Genomic DNA, 20,932 nt, shown 5'->3' with positions numbered 1-20,932 from the left:
CAGACAAAGGATTAATCTCAAAAATATACAAGCAACTCCTGAAGCTCAATTCCAGAAAAATAAATGACCCAATCAAAAAATGGGCCAAAGAACTAAACAGACATTTCTCCAAAGAAGACATAGAGATGGCTAACAAACACATGAAAAGATGCTCAACATCACTCACTATCAGAGAAATGCAAATCAAAACCACAATGAGGTACCATTACACGCCAGTCAGGATGGCTGCTATCCAAAAGTCTACAAGCAATAAATGCTGGAGAGGGTGTGGAGAAAAGGGAACCCTCTTACACTGTTGGTGGGAATGCAAACTAGTACAGCCACTATGGAGAACAGTGTGGAGATTTCTTAAAAAACTGGAAATAGAACTGCCATATGACCCAGCAATACCACTTCTGGGCATACACACTGAGGAAACCAGATCTGAAAGAGACACGTGCACCCCAATCGCAGCACTGTTTATAATAGCCAGGACATGGAAGCAGCCTAGATGCCCATCAGCAGACGAATGGATAAGGAAGCTGTGGTACATATACACCATGGAATATTACTCAGCCGTTAAAAAGAATTCATCTGAATCAGTTCTAATGAGATGGATAAAACTGGAGCCCATTATACAGAGTGAAGTAAGCCAGAAAGATAAAGAACATTACAGTATACTAACACATATATATGGAATTTAGAAAGATGGTAATGATAACCCTATATGCAAAACAGAAAAAGAGACACAGAAGTACAGAACAGACTTTTGAACTCTGTGGGAGAAGGTGAGGGTGGGATGTTTCGAAAGAACAGCATGTATATTATCTATGGTGAAACAGATCACCAGCCCAGGTGGGATGCATGAGTCAAGTGCTTGGGCCTGGTGCACTGGGAAGACCCAGAGGAATCGGGTGGAGAGGGAGGTGGGAGGGGGGATCGGGATGGGGAATATGTGTAACTCTATGACTGATTCATATCAATGTATGACAACACCCACTGAAAAAAAATTTTTTAAATTAAAATTAAAAAAAAAAGGTGTTTAAAGCTTAGAGGAGAATTATGGGGCAGTTGTAGTATAGAGTGATAAAACTTTTAGAGGTCTTTGGAACCATTCCGTCTTGAGATCATGTGCAGATAGACATGCAATCAGATGGTCCTTAAGTGTTCCAGCAGCTTTAAAGTCTTTCAGAATGAGGTCTTGCAGAGTTAACTTTTTCAAATTCTATTTCCCAGAAGGAAGAGGAATATTTACAATTCAGCTACCAATAGAGTGATGGCAAACCACAGGTAAAAGTATTCTAGACTAAAATATGGCTGAAGGATGCAAACTTTGTAATTCTATGTCACAGTTATATTAGGTTAATATAGCTTATATAAGTTATATACTAAGTAGGTGTAAAGTCTAACTATGACATAGACTTGCACAGAAAATGGCCAAAAACACAATACTAAGAGAAGTTATTTCTGTGAGGCAGATTATTTATGGGAAGCTTTTATTGATCTCCCACCAACCAAAAAGTAAAGTAGATTTTATTGTTGTGGTGGTTGCTGTTGTTGCTAGGAGTTTCATTGTTTGTCATTGTTTTTAAAGAATGTCTGGACTATCTGCCAAGTTACAGAAGCCTAAGTAATGTGGAGTTAAAAATAAATGTAATAGCTTTTTGCATACTGGTGATTTAAAAAAAAAAAAACCTTATTAGAGGCCATTCCCAAAGACATGCCCTAAGGCTCACTGTAACACAATATCAGGTACTGATACTTTTGTACAAAAGTTGATGAGGGTGATCATCTTTGAATATATCATTGCTGACCTTCTTTGGTAATTCTGCGTCTACTGGGAACCATCACAGCCTGAGAAGGATGAAATGCCCTAGATGGGATTCACAAAGGATCATTTTATACAATAAAAGTCTACCATTAAACCTTTACTGAACCTTTTGCCTTCTCTTTAAAATTCTTTTCTCATCCCTCAACTTTAGGTCACACCTGACCCCTCCCAGTTGTATAACAAGCTGCATTTCCTCATTTCTCGGGAATGTGACCAGTCAGGAAACTCAACATTTGCTTTGTTCTTTTTTTTTTTTCCTAGTGGGAAAAAGAAAGATAGGAAGGAAAACTGAATTGAGAAAGAAGATCATGGAAAGAGAAAAGGAAAACTATAAAGTCTAGAGGAAGCGAAAGAAGAGATGGATGAGCAAAGAACCACACTAGCTGGTAGTAGTAACAGTTGTTAGACACTTACCTATTAGAATCTACTTTCTGTGAGACTCTAAGAAATGACTAGATCCCCAGTCCAAATTAAAAACAAGAGAGGAACTTGGCAACCTCTGAAATATACTTTCAGACCCAGTGATCTCTATCTGCTGAATGGGACATCTCTGATTCTTGCTGACAAGTTTGAGTTTTCCATTTAATGATCCTTTTTGAGGCTGGTATAGACCATGAGAAACTTTATATTGCCATTTTAAAAGTAGATATTCCCCAAAACAAAATATATCATTTGAATTTGGCCTGCAGGTACAATGTAGAGTATTACCCTTCTCTTACCTTTTACGCATGTGATGGTGAAAGCACCGTATAAGTACAGAGTAGTGCAGTCCAAACAGTTGTTAAAACTACTAGACACTCTGCTGAAAATTCTCTTTTTTCCCTCAGGTGGTTTTAAGATCACTTGGAACCTTCTAATTAAATCTGACACTCTCTTGTAAGTTTTTCATTCTTTTAAGCTTTCTGCTCTATTGGGTAATACTAATCATGTTTCCTTTACCAAAACTATTTTTATTTTGAATCCAATGACACTTAAATTTTTTTTTTTAATTTTAGTACCTTAACCTCATCTTTAATTCATTATACTGTTATGGTTCTAGTGATACATAATAAACACTTGGCTATAAATAATCCATAAGTGGAAACATAATGACAGGACTTGGTCAGTTCTTGGATGTGAGCACTGGAGAGGAAGAAATCCAGGAGACTCCAGGTTTCTGCTTGAGAAACTGGATGAAAATAGAAATCATAAGGGAAGAAATAGTTTGGAGTGATGTGTGGATGTGAAGATAATTTTTGAGGACATGTTGAACTGGAGTGGTCTGGAGTTGAGAGATCTTGTGATCTGGAGAACTTGAGAGAAATCTGACTAAAGTTGTAAATTTGAGAGTCATCAGCATGTAGATGTAACTGAAGATACTTGAGTGGTTTCAAAAAGCTTGTCTATAAAGTAAGAGAGCTAGGAGAGGTTTTGTCTTACAGAGAGGTGAGAGCCTTCAGCAGAAAGGATCCAGGATAGAAAAATAAGAGGTAAGAGAGGCTGGGGAGATAGGAAATGCAGCTTCTGAAGAAATGGGAAGAGAGACTTTCAGGGCACAATGGCAGAGATGGAAACCTTTTTTCTGATAGAATAATAATGAGGTGGTAAATTATGGAGTTTCTCCCCTCAGCCCCAGTATTTTCTTTTATCCCTTGCCCTCTAGGATTTTAAAACTTCAGGTTATAAAATCACATAGATTCTGAAGAACCGGGACAAAGACTGATGATTTAAGGGCAAGGCTTTCAGCATCAGAATATATTAAAAGTTCTTCAAATTGATATATACAGAAAACCAGAGAGGGGAGCAAGAAACAAAGGGACTTTGTACTCTGCCTCCCTTCATCCCAAGTCAGGATCCCGAGGAAACTTACAGAGACTCTGAGTACATTTCTGGTATTTAAGAACAGAGGAAAGCTCAGTCCCCATTACTGAGTAAAGCCAAAGAAGGTAGCAACACCACAGAATTCCTCACATCCAGAAAGGCAGAGGAAAATAGTCAAAATGGTATTGTGAGTGATGCTTTGAATGTCCACATCTTCTCCAAGAACTCCAATCACAGAAACATTTTCTTTTTTAAATTAAAAAATGTCTCTGGGTTCAGTCACAAGACAATCATCTCTAGGTATCAGAAGTGAAAAAGCAGCCCCACTAGTTTACTGAACCTAGAGCTGTGGCCCTGATGGTCTGCTCGGTCTGGAAGCAAGTAGAAGTTGGCTAGGAGTTTGAATTTCTCAGAGTAGTGGGGATCAACAGCATCCTATATAGGGTATGGCACCTTAGTCAGGCTCACTGTGAAACTGGGATTTGGGAAAACCTTCCAAATGGTTTCCACCCTGACCTGAGTTTTTAAAAAACGAACAAAGCAACCCGCGGCTTGTCTGCAGTGGTGAAAGGAAGAAGAGAAATCAGGGCACCCAGTCTGCTTGCTTTCTGCCTAACAGACAGATCTGCTATCTTCTCCAGTATCCCTGAGGGTCAGGAGTCCTGAGATACCTAGTTCTGGACAAAGGGGTTTCCAGATCTACCTGGAGGCTATACTGAAGTGTGTGCATGCTTAGCCATGTCCAGCTCTTTGCAACCCAATGGACCATAGCCTACCAGGTTCCTCTGTCCGTGGGATTCTTCAGGCAAGAATACTGGAGTAGATTATCTTTCCCTTCTCCAGGGGATCATCCCAACATAGGGATTGAACCCAGGTCTCCTGCATTATAGGCAGATTCTTTACCATCTGCTTTTATTTCAAGAACTTTAGAAAATCCTCAGTGTATACTGTCTCTTCAAATATGACTTCCATCATACTGTTTATTCTCTTCCTAAAACTACTGATTAGAGAGCATGCTTCATGTTTCTGTGTGTTGCTGTGAAACAAACCTTTCCAAAACATGGTGGCATAAAACAATAACCACCTTATTAATCTCCAAGATTCTGTGTGATAGGAATTTGGCAGGTATTTCAGAGATAGCTAGACTCTGCTTCATGATGTTCAGGGTGTCAGATCAGAAGACGTGATCAGCTGGTGATCATTTGAATAGCTAGGTTTTTTTGGTACACGTATCTAGGCTACAGTGAGCAACGCAGAACTCTACTGCAATTATAAGCTGGGATGCTACACATGACTTCTCTGTGAGGTTTGAATTTCCTCATAATGTAGTATGATTTCCTCATGGTAATCATACTATTTAATGGCAACTCAGAGCTCCAATAGTGACTGTTGCAGAAAATGAGGCAAAAGCTATATAGACTTTCATTATCTAGGCTCAGAAATCACATAGTATCCCTTCGACCTTACTTGGGCTTCTCAGGTGACTCAGACGCTAAAGAATCTGCCTGCAATGCAGGAGATGCAAGAGATGTGGGTTCGATCCCTGGGTTGGGAAGATCCCCTGGAGGAGAACATGGCAACCCACTCAAGTATTCTTGCCTGGATAATCCCATGAAGGCAGGACCCTGGCGGGCTACAGTCCGTGGGGTTGCAGAGTCAGACAACGAATGACCCGCTAAGCACAATAAACCTGCCCAGATGGGAGGAATGCAGGGGCTAGACCCTCCTCTTAATAGAAGGTATCTCAGAGAATCTGTGGCTGCAATTTTAAACTACCACAGTACAGTTCAAAATAGATTCTGTATTCTGCATGCATTCCTTAATCTTCCAATTCAATAATTCTTAATTAACTGGATGAGAGTAATCCCTTTACAATGTGTGTGTATATTAGATCATCACAATGTGCACTTTAAATGTCTTATGATTTTGTCAGTTAAAGCTCTGACAAAACTAAAAGAATTCATTCTCTGTCTAGAGTGTATTTCATTGAATATTTTTTTTATCAAATGTTTGTTTCTCTGTTTAGTTATTTTTCATATTCATCTTTACTTAATTCACACCTGTGTTTGTCTCTTAAGCGTTGGGGTTTTTTTTAGATTTTTTTTAAATTTCTTTGAATGTATTTATTGTAAAGTCAGTTTAAGATTACTTGCCAATATGGACTTCTTTTCCAGTGGGAATGGATCATCTTCAGGGAACAGAGATTTAAACAATATTGTTAAAATTAAAGTAGAGTTGATTTACACTGTTGTGTTAGTTTCAAGTGTACAGAAAAATGATTGTCTTTTTTTTTTCAGATTTTTTTCCTTTATAGGTAGTTACAAGATTGTGAATGCTCTCCATAAGGACCTTGTTGTGTATCTGTTTTATATACAGTAGTGTGTGTCTGTTAATCCTAATTTATTCCTCCTTCGCTTTCTTCTTTGGTGATCGTAAGTTTGTTTTCCATGTCTGTGAGTCTATTTCTATTTTGTAAATAAGTTCATTTATTTCATTTTTTAAAGATTTCACGTATAAGTGATATCATATATTTGTCTTTCTCTGTATGACTTACTTTACTTAGTATAATAATCTCTATGTAAATCCATATTTCTGCAAATCATAATACTTCATTCTTTTTATGGCTGAGTACTATTCTTTTGTATATGTACACCATATTCTTTATCCATTCATCTGTTGATACGGATGTTGAGGTTGCTTCTGTGTCTTGGCTATTGTGAATAGTACTATGAACATTGGGATGCATGTCTTTCCGAATTAGGGTTTTGTCTTTTCTGGATATATGCCCAGGAGTGGATCATATAATAAGTATATTTTTAGATTTTTAAGGAACCACCATACTGTTTTCCATAGTAGCTGTACCTATTTAACATTCCCACTAACAGTGTAGGAGGGTTCACTTTTCTCCATACCGTATTATTTGTAAAATTTTTGATGATGGCAATTCTGACCAGTGCTAGGTGATACCTAATTGTAGTTTTGATTGGCACTTCTCTCTCATTTTTGATTTGCATTAGCAATATTGAACATCTTTTTATGTGCTCATAGGCCATCTGTATGTCTTCTTTGGAAAATAATATTATATACCTACGTATATAAAAACCCTCCACCTAACAAATAAGAGAATTCACGCACTTCTCAAACATACACAAAACATTTAAAAAATTTGACCAGGCTAGATATTTTAATGAATTACTATAGCATAGACCATTCTATACTATAGAGTGTAGACATTCTCTGATCAGACTTTAAATAAATTAGAAATTCTCATATGTTTGAATACTTAAAAACACATTCCTGAATAACTCGTGCTTTAAATAAAATTTACACACCATTAAAGGAAGAATAACAAAGAAAATGGGCTTTCCTGGTGGCTCAGTGGTTAAGAGTCTGCCTGCAGTGCAGGAGACAGAGGAGATGTGTGTTCAATCCCTAGGTTGGGAAGATCCCCTGAAGGAGGAAATGGCAACCCACTCCAGTATTCTTGCCTGGAAAATCCCATGGACAATTGAGCCTGGTGGGCTACAGTCCGTAAGGTTGCAGAGTCAGATGCAGTTGAGTAACTGAGCACAACAACAGCAAAGAAAAACACATGATAAAACTTGGCTAATGCAACACCTTGAGAACTACCGCTTTAAATTAACCTGACTTGGGGGGTGGGAGCGAGGCTCAGGAGGGAAGGGATATATGTGTACATATAGTTGATTTATTTTGTTGTACGGCAGAAACTAACATAACATTGAAAAACCATTATATTCCAATAATAACATTTTTACAGATGAAGTTAATAAAACAGATAATATTATAAAAAGCAAGTCTAAAAAATAAAATAAAAAATACTTGAATACTGCAGGTAAATTGAAGGAAATTTATGGCATTAAATGCCCTTATTAAAAATTATTTCAAATGAATGAGCTAAGCATCCATTTCAAGAACCTGTCAAGTGAATAGAGTCAGCCTCTCCAAAATATAACTGATTGATGAATCCAAACTTGATTCTTTGAGAAGACCAATAAAATACATTTCTAGCAAGCCACACTGAAGAGAAGATAGGATAAATAAACAATATTATTTTTTCAAATAATAGAATTTTTTGAAAAAGAAATTCAAAACGGGACATAATTAGAGATTTAGTAGAGATTAAGAATATCATTGCTTATGCTATACAGTTTATAATACTGAGCAGCTTTATGTCAGTAAATTCAAAACTGAGGTAAAAACCTACAATTTACCAGAAGAGCACAAATTGATTTAAGAAGAAATAGAAAATCTGAATAAATCAATCATCAACAAAATAGATCAGTAGTCCAAAGTCTCCCAACCCATCCCTATATCCGTTGCCAAATAAACAATGCCAGATGGTTTTATAGGTAAGTTTTACCATATTTAATGGAACAGACAATCCCATACTATATAATTGTTCCAGACAATAGAAGTGAAGATAGTCCAGCTTATTTCATGAAGTTACTAAGCTGTTAACACCAAAATAGAAGAACTCTGCAAGCAAAGGAAATTGTAGATGAATCTCATTTTTTAAACATTATAATGAAAAATAATTAGAAAATCAAATCCAGAAGTGTATTCAAAGCAATATATTAGGCAAAAATAAAGTTTACCTCACATATAGATGTGGCTCAGTGGTAAAGAATCTGCCTGCAATGCAGGAGATGTAGGTTCAATGGGAAGATCTGGAGAAGCATATGGCAACCCACTCCAGTATTCTTGCCTAGGAAATCTCACAGAGGAGCCCGAGAGGCTACAGTTCATGGGGTCACAAAGACTTGGACGTGACTTAGTGACTAAACAACAATAATTTAAAATGCATCTGTAATCTGTTTATTATCAGATTAAGGAAAAGGCACATATGCTTATCTCAGTAGATACAAAAAAGCATTAAAATGTCAAGAACTATAATTTAAAAACAAAATCTCTTACATAACAAAAAATATTATACCGAGTCTATAACAAACATCATATTTAATTATGAGACTAGAAAAGTAGTCCCATTAAATTCGAGAACATAACATAACATGCCTGCTATAACCTCTGTAATTAAACATAATACTACCAGTTCTACTCCTTTATATTTAAGAGGAGAAAAAAAAAAGATGTGCAGTCATTAGCAAGGAAGAGAGCAAAATATTTGCGAGTATCATTTTTTAAAGTAGAATCTCCAAGAAGTTATTCAAGGAAAAAGAAAAAATTTAGCCTAAGTGTTCAGCAGTGTTGCTAAATCACAATCAATGTGAAAAATCAATATCAATTCTATATACCTAATAGGAGATCTATACACCTATGTAATGATGGAGTGATGGTAGTGGTGGTGGTAAATATCCCATTTATAATTGCGATAGAAATAGTAAGATGCTCAGGAATAAATCTTACAAAAATGTGCAAGATCTTTATGGCTAAAATACCTAAAATGCCAAATGGCAAAAAAAAAAAAGATTTTAATAAAAATTATGTCATACTAAATTCACAGAAAAGTCAATACCTTAAGTATTATGATACTCCACAATTAAATGGAATTTCAGTCAAAATCCTAACAAAACTTTTTGTGGAATTTGATAAACTAATTCTAAAGATAATTATAAAGAGAAAAGGTCTAAAAAGAGCCAAGAAAACTCTTAAAAGCCCAAGGAAGTGTGATTTTTTTTCCTTAGATAGGAAGATTCCTCATAGAGCTATAGTAATTAGATGAAGCAGTGTTGTAATATGAAAGAGAGTGCTGAAAGTAGACACAAGTGCATGTGGGACCTTGGCATATGACACAGGAAACATTAGTGAATTTGAGGGCTACTGACTTTCTATACTGAAAAAAATGAGATTAGATCACTATCTCATACCTTATTCCAGCAGCTCTTAAAATTTTTTGGTCTCAGAACTCATTTACACTGTTAAAAATTATTGAAGATGTCAGAGTTTTTGTATGTGTGGGTTGTATCTGTTGATATTTACCATATGCTATGATCTGAATGTTTGTGTCCTCCCAAAGTTGGTGTGTTGAAATCCTAATTGATGGCCTTAGTAGGTGGGGCCTGTGCAAGGTGATTAGGTCAGGGGGTGGAGCTTTCCCAGATTAATTTAGTGTCCTTGTAAGAGACCCCACAAAGCTTTATATAGCCCCTTCCTCAATGTGAGAATACAATGAAAAGCTTGTGACCAGAAAGAGGGGCCTCAAGTAATCATGTTAGCACCCTGACCTCAAATTTCCAGCCTCTAGAACTGTGAGCAATAGATGTTTGCTCTTTATGAGCTACCCAGTCTGGGATATTTCATTATAACTGCCTGAACCAACTAAGACACTATATTAGAAATCAAAATTAAGAAATATGTAAAACACATAAGCAGATAAGCACACATTCCATTAGCCATCAGAGTGATGACATCGTCACATGTCATGTAGCCTCTGGAAAACTCCCCTGCTCAATGAGAAAATGAGAGTGAAAAAAAGTAAATAATGTCTCAATATTATTACAAAAATAGTTTTGGTCTTCCAAATCTCCTAAAAAAGTCTTGGGGACTCCCGGGGTATCCCCATATCACTATTTGAGAACCACGGCTATAAACTAAACTCCAGATGAATTAAGGATCTAAAACTGGGACAAAATAAAAATTTTATAACTATTGAAAGAAATTATAGGTGAACACATTATGGCCACAGGGGAAGAAAGGATTATTTAAGTGTTAGTCAAAAGCACAAATTATAATAAAGGAAAAACTTTATAAATTTGAATACTCCAAATTTAGTGCTTCTGTTTGATAAAATATCTCATGTGTGTGTATGTGTGTTAGTCGCCCAGTTGTGTCTGACTGTTTGCGACCCCATGAACTGTAGCCTGCCAGGCAAGAATACTGGAGTTGGTTGCCAATTCCCTTCTCCAGGGGATCTTCCCAACCCAGGGATTGAACTCAGGTCTCCTGCATTGCAGGCAGATTCTTTACCACCTGAGGCACCAGAGAAGCTCAAAATATCTCACATACAGTATTAAAAGGAAAGCCACAGTCTGGGTGAAAATAGTTGTAGTGTATCTATAAAACAAAGGATTAATATTCCCATAATATAAATTTCTTCTATAAATAAGAGAAAGACAATCTAACAGAAAAATATGGGGAAAGAAAATATGCTCAACCTCCCTAGTAATTAGAGAAATACAAATTAAAGAATCTGTCAGTTTGGGAACTATTTCTAAATTTCACAATACCAAGTGTTGACTATTATATGGAAGCGAGAAACCTTACCTGCTGCTGGTGGAAGTGTAAATTGGTAAGGCCACTTAGAGCAATTTAGAAATGCCCAGCTGAAAATTTGCACATCCTATGGTCCAAAACTCCACCTCCGGATACATAATTTAAAAGAAATGGTGAAAAATGCATGAGATAACATTAACTCATTGACTGAACAAATATTTATCAAGTTCCTACCTGAACCCAGAATCATAGTAAGCTTTGGGAATAAAAAAGTGGATAAGCCTGCTCTCAAGAAACTAAGTGAAACTGACATTTATGGAGATATATAGATTAGATATAGACATACAGATATTTTATAAGTATTAAATATAAAATATCTGTATTATATTAAAAGACATTATTAAAATTTATATTAAACAGATGATATTAAAAGTATTATTAGAAGAATAGTTTGTATCAGTTCAAACAGGATTGAGTACTTTGAAGCAAAATTTAGCAGGGTGAAAGGGTGGGGGATGGAGGTGCTATTTTAGGAAGGATGGACAGGGAAGACCTTCCTGAGAAGGTGAATTTGAGGAAAGACAGAGAAATGAGGGAACAAGGTCTATGTTTAAGGTCTAAGAAAGTACATTTCAAGAAAGAAGCCATGGCAAACAAATTCTTTGAAGCAGAAATGACTTGGAATATTGGAAGAAAGAAGCTCATGAGGTTAAGTGGAATTAGTGTGTGGGGTAGGGTAGAAAACTATTGTAGTAGTGGAAGAGAGACATTGGTGGTTGAGGCTTGTTTAAAAGTGTTGAGAAGGCTTCCCTGGCGCCTCAGTGGTTGAGAATCCTGCCAGTGTAGGAGACACGGGTTTGATCCATGATCCAGGACGATCTCACGTGCTGTGGAGCAGCTAAGCCAGTGCAGCACCACCGTTGAGCCTGTTCTGCAGCCCAGGAACCACAACTCCTCAGCCCATGTGCCCCATCTACTGAAGCCCGTATGCCTAGAACCCATGCTCCACAAGAGAAGCCAGTGCAATGAGGAGCCAGTGCACCATAACTAGCTAGTAGCCCCCGCTCACCCCAACTAGAGAAAAGCCTTCACAGCAACAAAGACCCCACACAGCCAAAAGTAAAGTATTGAGAAGTGACTGGATTCAGGATACAGAGCAGACAGCTTGGTGATGGGGATTTGAGGTGTGAGGGAAACGGTTCAAGGCCGACTGAGGTTTTTGGCAAATGTGCCTGGTGAAGCCATTTACGAAGATAGGAATAATTAAGGAGTAGCAGGTGGTGAAATGAGGCAGGAAAGGATAGTCACTACAGTATTGTTGGTATTAAAAAACCACTGGAAATACCCTCAAGGATGAATGGCTCGAGTGCAGACAAAGTAAGATATATTCATTTGATGAAATACAATACAAGTTATAATAACTAGTGTCAGTACATGGATGAGTCTTAACAATACTCTGCAATATCAAATTGCAGAATTTTATATTCAGTATGATCTATTTGTAAACTTTTAAAATACAGATGCCAGATATTGTTTTTGGCTATAAATATATCAAGCAAAAGCATAACATGGACTAGATTTGTGCCAAATTGATGTTGCTGGTTGTCTCTGGGGAATGAGGGAGATAGGGAGTGAAGATAGGAAGGGCACATAGGGGACTTCCCCTTTACTGAAGGGAACTATGAGAGAGTGACATTTGTTCATTTTGGATGATAAGTACATGGATGGTTTATATTATCAAATACACTTTTTTAAAAAGCTTTTTTATTTTGTATTGGGATATAGCTGATTAACAGGGCTTCCCAGGTGGCACTAGTGGTAAAGAACCCACCTGCCAATGCAGGAGGCATGAGAGACACGGGTTAGATCCCTGGGTGGGGAAGATCCCCTGGAGGAGGGCACGGCAACCCACTCCAATATTCTTGCCTGGAGGATCCCATGGACGGGGGAACCTGGTGGACTGTAGTCCGTGGAGTCACACAGAGTTGATTGATATGACTGAATATCATGGTATGACTGAAGTTATATCATAGATATGACTGAAGCGTCTTAGCACCACACGCATAGCCGATTAACAATGATGTGATAGTTTCAGGTGAATATCGAAGGGACTCAGTCATACATGTACATGCATCCATTCTCCCCTACTCCCCTTCCATCCAGGCTACCACATAACATTGAACAAAGTTCTTGTACTCTACAGTAGGTCCTTGTTGGTTAACCATTTAAAATATAGCAGTGTGTCCCAAACTCCCTAACTATGCCTTCCCCCATCCTTCCCCACAGCAACCATAACTTCATCAAATGTACTTTTAAAAATGTGTTTTCCTGGAAGAAGGGCAAAGAAAGACTGAACAGTGTCTAGGAAGACGGGCCCAAGCCAGTCTCATGCTTTGGTGGAATGACTTTAAGAGCACTTAAAAACTTGAATGAACTGACGACCCAGCAGCACCCAGCATGGGCTGATAGATGGCTTATGAGGGTGATCCACTGGCTGCCAGTGCTATTAAGATGGTGACTGCCATCTACATCCCATGGGTCCCCAAACCATGTCCACACCTGACCACAGCTCATAGCATAAATGCAATACCCAAACTGATATTTAGATCCAACCCAGAGAAAGGGAGAAAATTGACCTAGGTTATATTTCTGCCAATGTCAGGATAGACATTGAGTTTATGCTCAATTTTTTAAAATTTACTTTTAATTGGAGGATAATTGCTTTACAATATTGTGTTAGTCTCTGCCATACATCAACATGAATAAGCCATAGATATAGTATGTCCCCTCCCTCTTGAATCTCCCTCCCACCTCCCACCCCATCCCATTCCTCTAGGTTATCACAGAGCACCTGATTTGAGCTGCCTCCATCATACAGCAAATTTCCACTGGCTATCTATTTTGCATATGGTAGTGTATATGTTTCAGTGCTACTCTCAATTCATTACACCCTCTTCTTCCCCCACTGTGTCCATATGTCTGTTCTCTATGTCTGTATCTCTGTTGCTGCCCTGCCAATAGGTTCATCAGTGCCATCTTTCTACATTCCATATATATGTGTTAATATGTGACACTTGTTTTTCTCTTTCTGACTCACTTCACTCTGCACAGTAGGCTCTAGGTTCATCTACCTCATTGAAGTGAAGTGAAGTGAAAGTCACTCAGTTGTGTCTAACTCTTTGCAACCCCATGGACTGTACTGTCCGTGGAATTCTCCAGGCCAGAATACTGGAGTGGGTAGCCATTCCTTTCTACAGGGGATCTTCCCAACCCAGGGATCAAACCCAGGTTTCCTGCGTTGCAGGTGGATTCTTTACCAGCTGAGCCACCAAGAAAGCCCATCTACCTCATTAGGACTGACTCAAATGTGTTCTTTTTATGGCTGAGTAATATTCCATTGTCTATATATACCACAACTTCTTTATCCATTCATCTGTCGATGGACATTTAGGTTGCTTCTATGTCCTAACTGTTGTAAATAGTGCTGCAGCGAACACTGGGGTACCTGCGTCTCTTTCAGTTATGGCTTTCTCAGGGTACATGCCCAGTAGAAGGATTGTTGGGTCATATGGTACTTCTATGCCTAGTTTTTAAAGGAGTCTCCATATTATTCTCCATAGTGGCTCATTTTTATGTTAGGAAAGAAGAAAGCAAGAATGGATAGTGATGTAAATAAATTTCTCATTGAGGAGAAGAGTGGGTTGTCTTGGGCTGGGAAAGGCAAGGGAGGTGGCCTGATACATTGAGAGGATAAGTGTGGCAACAATAGTGGAGTGAGGTAACTGGAAGGCCAGGAGCTGTGTTCTGGAGAGAGACGTTAATTCATAGTATGTGAGGCTCAATGGCTCCAACTGGGTGTGACTATAGGACTCGGAGAGGGAAGGTGGAAACAGCTGGGATCTCCTTCCTCTTCTCCTGATTTATATTTGGTGATGTATAAAAGAAAGGGTTGTCTCTTTATTTTATAGACTATAATTGTGAATGGGCTGGTGGTTAAAGTATTCTGCTCATTGTTTAATATTTCATGTATCTGCAGAATTACAAAAATCGGAGAGTCATGAAACTAGAAAATCCTGGAGAGGTTGTAGTCTTCCCACTACCTCCAAAGTGTCAAGGCCAGAATTATATGTATGTAAGGACATCTTAGTATAAAAAGTCTAACTTTTTGAGGCAACCTACTTAAATATCAATCACTTTTGATTTAAGGTAAGTTAATTATTTTAATCTAATACCTCTCTGCTTAGGAACAAATTCTTGAGTTCAGTAAGATGAGGAATTCTGTCTCAAATTACAAATGGAAAAGATAGGTAAATGCCCTTTACACTTAATCCTGAGTTGTGACTTCTCTATCGTTGGTTCTCAAGTTATAAAACTATGTACATTTTTTCCCCAATCAAATTGTCAAAGATCAAAACATTTGATAAAATACTGATTTAATACAGATTTAAGGAAGTAACTGCTCATATGTAGTTGATGAGTATATAGGGATAAAGAGCAATTGGGAAATATCTTTCAAAAGTAAAAATGTACATACCCATGGACACAAATTCCATTTCTAGGTGTTTATTCAGTGAGTCTATTAATTCAATATTGTTAAATAATATGAAAGATTGGCAACATTATATCTCTCAATAGAATCATGAAATAAAATAACCCAGGCATTCAGTGAATACCACACAGCTGTTAAATAACCAAGGCACTAGCTCTCCATGTACTAATATGGAAGAATATGATATATTGATATATGAAAAAATCAAGGTAGACAGCAGGATGTATATTATGCTGGCATCTGTCTCTTTTGTTGGCTATGAGGGCTACTCCATTTCTTTTAAGGGATTCTTGCCCACAGCAGTAGATATAATGGTCATCTGAATTAAATTCACCCATTCCGGTCTATTTTAGTTCACTGATTCCTAGGATGTCAATAGTCACTCTTGCCATCTCCTGCTTGATCACATCCAATTTACCTTGATTCATGGACCTCACATTACAGGTTCCTATGCAATATTGTTCTTTCCAGCATCAGACTTTACTTTTACCTAGATAAGCAAAGACAAGCCTAGACAGCACCCTAACCTGGTGTAAAACCTAAACAGCATATTAAAAAGCAGAGACATTACTTTGCCAACAAAGGTCCGTATAGTCAAAGCTATGGTTTTTCCAGTAGTCATGTACGATGCTGAGAGCTGGATCATAAAGCAGGCTGGTCAGCGAAGAATTGGTGCTTTCAAATTCTGGGTCTGTAGAAGACTATTGAGAGTCCCTCAGACTGCAAGGAGATCAAACTAGTCAATCATAAAAGAAATCAACCCTGAATATTCATTGGAAGGACTGTTGCTGAAGCTCCAATACTTTGGCTACCTGATGCCAAGAGCCGACTCACTGGAAAAGACCCTGATGCTGGGAAAGATTGAAGGCAAAATGAGAACAACATGGCAGAGGATGAGATGGTTAGATAGCATCACTGACTCAAGAGACATAAATTTGAGCAAACTCCAGGAGATGGTGGAGGACAGAGGAGCTTGGCTTACTACAATCCATGGGGCTGCAAAGAGTTGGACATGACTTAGCGACTGAACAGCAGCCACCTTAAAGTGAATTCCCTAGGAGAAAGCAGTTTCCTGAGGAATCAAGTTGGTTTTGGTGAGAGAGAGTTTAAAAAAAAACAAACTCTGGTGCATGCAACTCTACAAAGAAAAGTTAATGTCCTAGAGATTTGCCAAATGATAGTTTCTGGGTGATAACAGGCATTATAAAGTGAGCAGACTTCCCTGGTGATTCACTGGTTAAGAATCTGTCTGCTGACGCAGAGGACATGGGTTTGATCCCTCGGTTTGATTCCACATGCTGCGGGGCAACTAAGCAAATGTGTCACATTTACCGAGCCCACACCCTAAAGCCCCATGCTTTGCATCAAAAGAATCTACCACAATGAGGAACCTGCATATCACGGTGAAGGGTAGCCCCCACTTGCTGAAACTGGAGAAAGCCCACATGCAGCAACAAAGACCCAGCGCAGCCATAAATACATTTTTAAAAAGGCACTGAGCATTTAGGAGAAATGGAGAAAGCATGTATCTTTATAGGGAAAACAAACATAAACTCCACACAGTTTTTATGAAGCAAAACTCTTCTCTGAAAATTACAGAGACCCAGGTTCGATCCCTGAGTCAGGAAGATCCCCTAGAGGCGGGCATGGCAACCCACTCCAGTATCCTTGCCTGGAGAATACCATGGACAGAGGAGCCTGACAGCTACAGTCCATAAGGTCGCAAAGAGTCCCACACTATTGAAGCAACTTGGCACACACAGCACATCACCAAATAAGTTTGGGCAACAATAGTTTAACAGAGTTTTTTCTTTCCCTTGGTGAGACATCTCAGAACCTATCACATGCAAGTATGTATTTCCCCAAGGGAAAAAAACTATGCAATGTCCAAAATTAGCTTTCCACAGAACCTTCAAAAAAAAAAAAATCACAACACATCTTATGAACTCATGTTATACAGGAGAGCAGGGACTAGTTGAGCCTTTGTATTCCTGCCCTGGCCTCCCATTTCTATCCTGATGATCTCTTCCATCTTGTTCTACCTTACTTTCCTCAGCATATTCTCCGTTACGATGTCTATGCTTAGAAAATGTTGATGTTGTCAAGAGTGACGATGACGTTCTTGCAAAGGTTTCCTTACCACTCACTACCATAATCCTATGCATGAGTACAGCAGGAGATTCTGCATTTTCCGACCCATCACAATCTGTAACAAGACAGAGAGATCACTGTCAGATTGGAGCAAGCCTGAATGTGACATCTCATTGTCAGTGAGGCCTGCCCTTCAGGTATCATGGTGCTCTCTGGAGTCTGGTCTTGCCTTCTCTCAGTCCTTAAAGACTAGGTTTAGGGCTTGGCCTTAGGCCTCCCTAAAGTGGTCATAGTGTCTTTTCCCCCCACTCTTCCATGTTTGATCATCTAAGTTCCTAGATTCTTTAAGGCTAAAATTGAATTTCATTAGAGTTAAAAACTCCAGATCGTAGAATGCCACCCATCTCTGGCCAGTCAGTACCTACTATGAATATGACATGACTTGGCAGTGGGACATATTTCCCAAGGGTAAAAGATAGCAGTAATGGTGGCCCTGCTGGTCATTTTCCTCAAGAGAGTCTTATTATATACCTATTTGTAAAATTAGGATAGGGCTTACTCCAGCCTTAGTGTCCATCTGAACATTTTATCTCATTCAGAAGAATTACAAGTTCATCTATAATGAGCTCTGAAAAATATTTGTCTTCACTGAAATTTTGGAGAGGTAGCAAAGTGGTAAATCATATAACAGACAACAGAACTTAATCCACTTTCCTATATATTTCCCCCAAAGCACCTACATCACAGAGGAACTGTTGTCAAAATACGGCTCCTCAGCTTTTCAGCCACTTCCCTTCTCTCTCACTGTCTACTTTGTCTTTCCACTTCCTCTTCCTTCCAAATCTTTTCCACTGTAGGTGATTTTTTACCTTTTAAAGAATTAATATAGGGGAATTTCCTGGCAGTCTAGCGGTTAGGACTCCATACTTTCACTGCAAAGGGCCCAAGTTCAATCCCTGGTCATGGAACTAAGATCCCGATACAGGCCACATGGAGTGGCCAAAAAAAAAAATTAATATAAATCACTTTAGCTTTTCCTCCAGCTCTTCTTTCTAGCCCTTATCACCCATTCTCCCACTACCTTCCCCCACTTACCCTGTCTACATGGAAGCTGGGAAGAATAGAAAAGATAGTTCTTACATGTTACACTTTTCTTCTCTTATATACATATAATACACATAACACATGGTATATGTTATGGTACATATTTAACTGTGCCTCGTGCTTAGTCGCCCAGTCGTGTCTGACTATTTGCGACACCATGGACTATAGCTCACCAGGCTCCTCTGTCCATGGGATTCTCCATGGCAAAAATACTGGAGTGGGTGGCCATTCCCTTCTTCAGGGGATCTTCCCTACCCAGGGATCAAACCTGGGTCTCCTGCATTGCAGGCAGATTCTTTATCATCTGAGTCACCAAGGAAGCCCACATATTTAATATGTTGTGTATATTATATAATATGACATATTATGCATGTAGTTATATATTAATATAATGTTATGTGAACTGTCCAGCAGAACCTCATTATGACACACTTTGCCATCTTTCCTGAAAGACTGCTAACTTAATGCCTCAATCAGGTATTTTCTGATATTCCAATAACTAGTTCTCTTTTCAGAGTTCGTGCCCTTCACTCAGTTTCACGGTGTAGCAAATGGTACACCAATCTCTCCAAAGATTGTGTAATTAAGCTGAGTATGGTTAAAACAAATGGACAAAATACCCAGGTATTAGTCATCTCTATAAATAAAGTTGAACATCTATCTGTCTTCCTCTGGTCAGACAGCCTGAGCTCACATTGGGAAGACCCTCTGATGTTTTATTTGTGCTCAGCAAAATAAGGAAGGCACCAAAGTAGGAACTAGGTCAGCTGCCTTCCATTGCTTATCACAGTCATCAAAGCAAATTTCTTAGGCTTCAAAGTCTCATGTCTTTTAAACGGATTCTGTGTTCTCTTTCTTCTGTACAAACCAGAAAGGTATTTACTAGTCATCTCACTGTCAAACCAGTTTATACATCATAGTGTGTGTGTGTGGGCTTGTGTGATTTTTCTCAACTTCTTTTTTGGCTTGCATATCTGATTATTTACTGGAAGAATGTTTTGTATGTAAGCTATGGAGAAACACATTATCTAGGCTAAGTATAAGATTTTAGAATCAAAAGTAAGAACTTCTTCAGAGAGAAACGAAACTTGAAAAAGAACAGAAAATGTCAGCATATACTTCCTGATCTTTCTGCAACTTGATCTTGGTCAGAGTGAAATAAGGATTCGGTGGTGAGGACCATATCCTGTTGCCATGGAAATGATTGTACTGTCACAAATTTAGTACTGTGACTTCATGGTGAAAAGGAACAGATGGTCTGGGAGAGAATGAAGGCCGAGGGTTAGCAAAATTGTTTGGGGATCTTATATCCTTTTGGAAGTAGGTGGGAGCATAAATAATAAGCAAAAACTACTTCCCACTGTAGTTTTACAAAAGCCACTGAGCAAGATAGAGCTTAGGCAGGTAGAACCACAAAGTTCATTTCTTCCAATGGGAGAAAAACATTTTAATGTAAGATGAAGCACAGGTCAGAACACAATACAACTTACAGTATTCCAAAACTGTCTCTTCATCCTTCTCCAGTCTCTTACTTGACCACTTCTGAAGTTAGTACTATCTGGAGCCCTTGGGGCCAGCAGTAAGGCCCATGTTGGCCACATTTTTTTCACACTGTCCAATTTTTAGGTATGTCTGGCTTCAGTGTTGGTTTGATTCTAACATCCTGAGTCATACATTTCCAAACAGCCTCAAAAACACAAGCTTGAACAGTTGGACTAGGAGCGTTGAGGCCAGCTATAGTGGTATATGTGGGTAGTTCGTCTTACCCCTGGGTGGTCACAGGTCCAGACCTAATTCTCCAGCCATGTTGGTACTCTGGACAATAATCTCCACTGATAGGATGGCACAGCCAAGGTGTCCCCAGCAGCTCAAAAACTGACCAAAAGCAGTAACATTTAGGGCTTCCCAGATGGCTCAGTTGTAAAGAATCCACCTGCCAGCGCAGGAGGTGCAAGAGATGTTTCGATCCCTGGATCAGGAAGATCCCCTGGAGAAGGACATGGCAACCCACTCCAGTATTCTTGTCTGGAAAATTCCATGGACAGAGGAGCCTGGCGGGCTACAGTCTGTGGGGTCACAAAGAGTTGGACACGACTCAGCATGCATGCACATGCAATAACATTTAGAACTGTCAGCCTGATATTTTTCCATTATGATATTGTTCTTTTAAAAGACAATGAAATTCTCCAAGCTTATAAATGCCACTAAAATCGCTCATCCTTAGAAATTCACTTTTTAATTCATATAAATCTAAATTATGTTGAATTGGTTCATAGTGCTTTTCAGATCTGCTCTATCCTACTTTTCTGTCTATTCTTTCTACTAATTTCTGAGAGTTTTATATTGAAACTCCAACTGAAAATCTTAATTTATCTACTTAAAAAAAT

The 20,932-nt window shown here is 38.6% G+C and overlaps 1 protein-coding gene across 3 annotated transcripts in view; it reads left to right on the top strand.

Moving 5' to 3' along the window:
• NMNAT2 (nicotinamide nucleotide adenylyltransferase 2) overlaps nucleotides 1–20,932 on the top strand; it is a 209,117-nt gene that overhangs the window by 9,033 nt on the left and 179,152 nt on the right. For 2 of the 3 annotated variants that reach the window (XM_065936184.1, XM_065936186.1), the window contains exon 4: nucleotides 1,216–1,269. The exons of the other annotated variant lie outside the window; for it this stretch is intronic. In XM_065936184.1, the coding sequence (XP_065792256.1) occupies nucleotides 1,216–1,269 (54 nt within the window). The remainder of the gene's footprint in view (nucleotides 1–1,215; nucleotides 1,270–20,932) is intronic. 3 annotated transcript variants of the gene reach the window in all.

This window comes from Muntiacus reevesi, chromosome 5, assembly GCF_963930625.1.
Source record: "Muntiacus reevesi chromosome 5, mMunRee1.1, whole genome shotgun sequence".
Taxonomy (NCBI): domain Eukaryota; kingdom Metazoa; phylum Chordata; class Mammalia; order Artiodactyla; family Cervidae; genus Muntiacus; species Muntiacus reevesi.
Note: the sequence above shows the minus strand (reverse complement) of the source record. Positions and strands in the feature narration are given on the sequence as shown.